The sequence below is a fragment of the Ahaetulla prasina genome, chromosome 13, assembly GCF_028640845.1.
Source record: "Ahaetulla prasina isolate Xishuangbanna chromosome 13, ASM2864084v1, whole genome shotgun sequence".
NCBI classification, from domain to species: domain Eukaryota; kingdom Metazoa; phylum Chordata; class Lepidosauria; order Squamata; family Colubridae; genus Ahaetulla; species Ahaetulla prasina.
In genome coordinates this window covers 9,247,169-9,253,168 of record NC_080551.1, presented here as the reverse complement: position 1 = coordinate 9,253,168, position 6,000 = coordinate 9,247,169, and the positions used below count along the sequence as shown (strand labels likewise).

Sequence of the window (6,000 nt, the reverse complement as noted above, 5' to 3'; positions counted from 1 at the left end):
AGGTGGGATCCTAAGCTGCCTTACAGAAAGTCAGATTGTGAAGGGTGCATTACTGCATTACTTGGGAGATCTGAAAGGGATCTGCATGAACCCATCGGAGAAGATTCAAGATCTTGTCTTCATGTCTAGGTCCATAGACTGCATTGTCATCTCCATGTTTCAACAGTGGAAAACCTCTAAGACCTTTAGTGTTCAATTCTTTTATAAAAAAGAAATGGAAATTTGAATTAAAAAAAAAATGAATTGACCAAGAGCGCTCCCACCAACACTGACAGGGCAAGCTACTAAACAGAGAGCAAACCCCCTTCCCTTCTAGCACTGATGTTGGTACCTAGTTGGGTAATGAAACTTCTGCAAGAAAGCAGCCAAGACCAGAGAGCACCAAGGAGTCCAGAGTTCTCCTCCCCCTCCTCCTCTTCCTCCCGTTCCCCTCCCCTGCAAACTCTATTCCCTTCTAGCACTGATGATGGTACCTAGTTGGGTAATGAAATGTGCAACAAAACAACCAAGCTCAGAGAGCACCAAGGATCCCATGGAATGAAAACAGTTTTCTTTGTTTCAAGGAAAAAACAACAACACTCAACTTGCTACCTCTAAAATATTTCAGGAACCTCCACTGCCAGCAGTGGATGGGAACTCGGAATGTTTGGCAAGTTGCAATTCTTTGGCTTAGTTCACACGTTCTATCCTGTACCATGGGATAATGTATAAATATATCCTGTAGTATAAGATATAACTCTACATAATTCTGGGAGCTGCCTAAAAGTCTGCGTCCGATCATGTCTGCAAACCTAACCTTGGAGTCTTCTTGTCCAATAGATCAAATGGTCCTTTTTCACGTTTGTAATTTTAAAATGCCTATTTGAGAGAGAGAGAGAGAGAGAGAGAGAGAGAGAGAGAGAGAGAGAGAGAGAGAGAGGGAGGGAGGGAGAGAGCTTAACTTTGGACAGAGATGTGTTTCTAGATTTAGAGTAAGAAGAACACGTGCCTTACAGAAGCATCTAAATTTTGGCTCGATATCCCTAGAGATCCAAACAGATATGCACAACGGGAGTTTGGATATCTTCTCTTAGAACTGTAGGTTCGGCTTTACGGAAACCCTGTTCGTGGGACAGCAGAAAGAAGGGAGTTTATGTGAAATAACATAAGAAATAACACCTAGAAACCTCTTTGGAAGTACAGAGCTTATTCTTGAGACCCTACGCTTAGTTCCTGGGAGTTCAGCTCACTGTTTTCAGCACCATGGTGAAATCAGAATTGGTTTCCTACGTAGCTCCCAAACCAGGAAAAAATGTGGCTGGAAGTTGGGATGGCAAGCAGACTGCATCATGGGTTTCCCCCCCCCCCCCTAAGCTGGGACTGGCTTGTCGCAAGAGAAACCAGCCAAGGATTCTAATTTGGCTAGAATGGTAAACAAACCGCAGAGTTCTTCATCGTCATCTGTCAACATTAGCCAAGACAGAGCAAGGTTGAAGAACTGTCTGGACAAAGTCGCTGTGGATGTTTAAAATGCGAAGATCACGGTTGAAACCGAAATACATTTAAGCTCCTGCCACATCCCGTTCAAGCAAAGTCTCACAACCCCCCCAACTCAGCATCCGAAAAAATCAATTTAAAAAGGTCAAACATCTGTAAATCCTTCTCTCGCTTCGTGGTGTTTCTTTTTCAGCGCCCCAACCCCCCCCTTTTAAACAAAATAAATTCATTTCAACATCCAAGAAGAGAAAAGATTAAATCAAGAGCAATAGGGAAAGTGTGTGTGTGTGTGGGGGGGGGGGGAAGGCACAAAGCTAATTTGGGTCCTTCGAGATATATGCCTCTCCCAGGGGAATATATTATAAATATACTATTTAATATACTATCAATCTCTGAATCCTCCTTTCTATGTTGAAGGTGTCAATCAAAGTGGGAAGAAGTAGAAAATATTCAGAATCTGGTCCCAAAGGTGTTTTGTTTTTTTTTCAAGAGGCAACTGAACTTTCTTGTTTTGCTTTGAAGATTCAGAAACTGGGGAAGGGAACGAGGGGATACATTACAATTCTGGTCCCAGCAGGGAAAGGGTTAGCCCAGGATTGGGATCTACCACTGATGATCATGGCTAGATACAGATACGTGGGCGAAGAAGAAGTAGAAAACGCCACCGATCCTTTGCATGCAATGTGGTTGTTTTAATTTTTTTTTTTATTTTTTTTTAGATGCGCAGTGCAGCCCATCTGGGAGGCATGCCTCAATAAAATAGGACGTATAAAAAGTTTGCCTTTTCTTCGTTGGAAAGCATGCTGCCTTTGTGACAACGTGAAAGAAGAGCAGCCCCATCTGGCTGGAGCCAACTGGCTGTTGTTATTTTTCCCAGAATGCCTTCTCTGTTTTGGAGCCCCCCCCCTTCTCCCCCAGGCCCAGAGGGCATTCTGGGTGACGATGACAGTAAGGGACAGTCAACCATCTCGGGAAATTCTCTCTCATTTTAGCCAAAGAAACATGCTATATAAAAAGTTTTAAGAGACCATCAGTGCATTTAGGGACTTTGGCGAGCGGCCTGTGAAAAGCAAAGGTTTCATTCCAAACTGTCCAGGTTGTCTGTTTTGCCACTCACAAATAGGGTCTCCTGTCTGAGCAGAGGGTTGGACTAGAAGACCTCCAAGGTCCCTTCCAACTCTGTTATTCTGTTAACGAAAGGGATCTCGCTGAGATTTTGCTCCAGTGGTACCAAGTACACCCTACATCTCTTTCCTGGGATAAAGGTGGGGCTACTTTCTCTCTGCCTGACTCTTGTAAAGCAAATTTTTTTTTTCAAAAAAAAAAAAAAAAGGCACATATATTTATCAGCTTATTTGTTTTTTTTCCCCTAAGGTCAAAAACACACCGAAGCTTCCGTTGGAGGGAGTCTAAAGTTTTTTGCAACCGTTTTTTAACTAGGGGAGTAGTTGAGTAGCTGAGCAGCTCAGGGAATAAAGTGGATCATTTCTCTTTCTCGCAAATATTCTGATTCAAAGGGAAACCATACTGAAAACTTTCCTTTTCCAGTGCCGACACAAAACTAGAAAAATGTACAGATGTTTAAAAGGCAGTGATGGCTCAACCAGACCTCCTCTGCCCATTTTCAATGGCAACGTTGGCCATGATAACCTACGCACCACTTCAACCCTGCTAAAAGTTGAAAAAGTTACAGACAGACTCTTTGGCAAGAGTCATCTCGTCCTCCGTTCCTCACAACTGCACACATACACACAAACACACGCGCAATGCCCCGATTCCCATACCAAAATGGAACTAGACCCTCCCCCCTCCCCTCCCAAATAGTTTACTAAAAGCAATGCTGGTGTCTTAAGAACTGTAATGTTGCGGTTGCGTCACGTGTGTTGGGTACAAGTCACAATGGCATCTGAAGAGCGATGTGCGCGCAAAGGATGCAGCCTGTCTAACTCTTTAATTTCGGCATCTAACTCCTAAGTCAGGATGTAGCTCTTATGCAGCACATGATGTCAACTTGACGTCATCGTGGCTTGTACCGGACACGTCTATTGGGTTTTCCCATTTCGACAACTGTTGAGGTTGGTCTTACGGACTCGCAGCTGGAGACAATAAAGGGGAAGCCATTCTAGCAGGGCTTCCTGTGATATGAGAGCGAGCAAGAGACGGAGAGCATGAAAAGGACTGCATAGCACCCTTGTGGTTGTCTGTTAAGCTTGTATTGCAAAGGTTACTCCAACGATCCTTCAGTTTCACATAGCACTTATTTTTGGAAACAGCTGTGGCTTGCTTCTGCTCTTCCCACCCCCCTCGCTGGGAATTGTCTTTCATGGTTTTGCCTTTCCATCCAAGGACAGACGTCTGCTCTGTTCTCCAATGAAAGACCAGGTCCCCCAAACACCGGCAGCTTTGCCCATCTGTTACGTCTCCAGCCAAGGCATTTGATACACTTATGGTCCACTTGGCATCGCCGTTTCTCACTCCAGATTGGTCTTTACACTTTCTTCCCTTGTCTTGGTTCATCTGCATTTGGAGCAAAGGACGAACTGTCCTCTTCCTCCGGAGAAGCTCCTGGAACGTAATGATAGATATTTGAAAGAGCTGTGGACTCGGTTTTGCTTAGACTTCCCGAGACATCTTTGCATGGATATATTACACGTTTCGTAAAACATCTTCCTTCCAAAAGGACCTTTGGGTTAGCGATCCGCCTTTCTAATTCACTATAAAACAGACTCCATGTTTTCACACCACTCGTGGTCTTCAAGGTTGTAGATAAATTTTGTCCTGTGAGGGGGATTCTGGCCAAGGGGATCCCGTCCTAGGTTGTCCAGGGTCAAAGTGGAGGCAAAGAACTCAGTCGTGCTGAGCCCGCCTTCATGGTTCTTGATGTATTTCTTATAGTTTTTCCTCAGGCACTGCCAGGTTGTGGTGTAGAGGAGGAACGCAAGTGACTTCAGGGTAATAGCGATGCTCACATACAGGTACCTATAGACAACGTTGTCATATAGGGCGCATGCTCCTTGTTCACCACAGAAGGTGCTCCAGAAAAGGCAGGTGGAATCAATTCCTGCTCCAAAGATCAGGGGAGGTGGGATAAAACCTGTGAAGGTAGGAGGAGATATTTTATTATATCGGCAATATTCTCTGAAACATCTAGACCAGCGTTGGTGAACCTTTTTGGCACCGAGTGCCGAAATGGGAGCGCGCGCGCATGCTGGAAACCGGAACAACAGTAGCGCATGCGCATGACGGGCGGCTGCTCTTCTTGTTTCTGGCATGTGGATGCGCACTGGCCACCTGGTCTTCCGGTTTCTGGCGCGCATGCACACACAAAGACCACCTCGCCGGTGCACATGTGCGTTCCAGAAACTGGAAAAGCAGCTTCCTAATGCGCATGCGTGTCCCAGGAAGGTGATCCTTTGATTCCAGTTTGCGCATGCGCACCAGCCAGCTGGTCTTCATGCGTGCCAGAGATCAGAAGGCCAGGTGGCCGGTGCACATGCGCGCACTGGAAACTGGAAGAGCAGACACCCAGCGCGCGCATATGCGCTGGGCAGCTGCTCTTCCAGTTTCTGCCACTCCCGCACATGTGAAGACCAGCTGGCCGGTGCGTTGGAACTCAGAAGGGCAACATACAACGGCTCGCGTGCCCGGAGAGATGGCTCTGCCTGCCACTTCTGGCATGCGTGTCATAGGTTCGCCATCACGGATCTAGACTCTCTACGGACATAAGGGGAGCATCTGCTGGATCAAAGATCTCTGGCTGTCCACCATTCTGTTGCCCCAGAAGCCAAAGAGATGGCTTCCAGATGTCCACAAGGAGGACTTCAATGCAGAAACATCTCACTCTTATTCTCCGGCAAGTGATGTTAAGAGGGAGGTCACCCCTGAAAACGAGGAGCAGTGATGGCTGTACTGGAAATATTGACCTTATACCACTGTTGAAATCAAGTTCCTATAGATCTTGACAAGGTAAGCTATAGCCCTAGCATCTGAATCTGTACAATGTGAAATTTGGCTAGTGGTTGTGTCTGGTTGGTTTTCTACAGGGTAATGTGTTGTGAGAATACAATATGTTGATTAGTTCGTAGTTCAGTCTATTGTGCAAATCCAGAAAATCCAGAATAGGTTTAGAGAATTCAGGTGCATGAGCTGACATTGTATTCATCCGGGATTCACTTCTACAGAACTTGCACCAAGGGGAAGAACCAGCCTCTGCAGAAACAACCCACTTGGGACAGCACACAAAACATTTGGAGGACACTCGGCGGAAGAAGGGCTGCTTTATGTCTTCAGCTGGACCTAATCTGGGTTCATCATTCAGGTCCATCTTTCATCAGGACTCCCTGCTTCCCTGGAGAAGGGGAGTGGGGGGAGCAAAAGGAAGCATCGATTTCACTCACCTAACAATCGGAGGAGAAGGAAGAGAACTCCTAAAGCGTATGATTTGAGCTCCGGGCTCACAGTTCTGTATGGAAGAGACATTCAAGCAAATATCATTAAGATGGTAGATAGGTAGATAGGTAGGTA

General features: G+C 45.9%; 1 protein-coding gene across 1 annotated transcript in view; it reads right to left on the bottom strand.

Moving 5' to 3' along the window:
• Window positions 1–1,339: 1,339 nt before the first annotated feature.
• The window catches only part of SLCO3A1 (solute carrier organic anion transporter family member 3A1), a 173,854-nt gene continuing 169,193 nt past the window's right edge, over window positions 1,340–6,000 (bottom strand). Inside the window, exons 9-10 of the mRNA XM_058155899.1 lie at window positions 5,874–5,938; window positions 1,340–4,570 (exon numbers count right to left, since the gene is read on the bottom strand). Of these exons, the coding sequence (XP_058011882.1) occupies window positions 4,191–4,570; window positions 5,874–5,938 (445 nt within the window). The 3' untranslated portion in view covers window positions 1,340–4,190. The remainder of the gene's footprint in view (window positions 4,571–5,873; window positions 5,939–6,000) is intronic.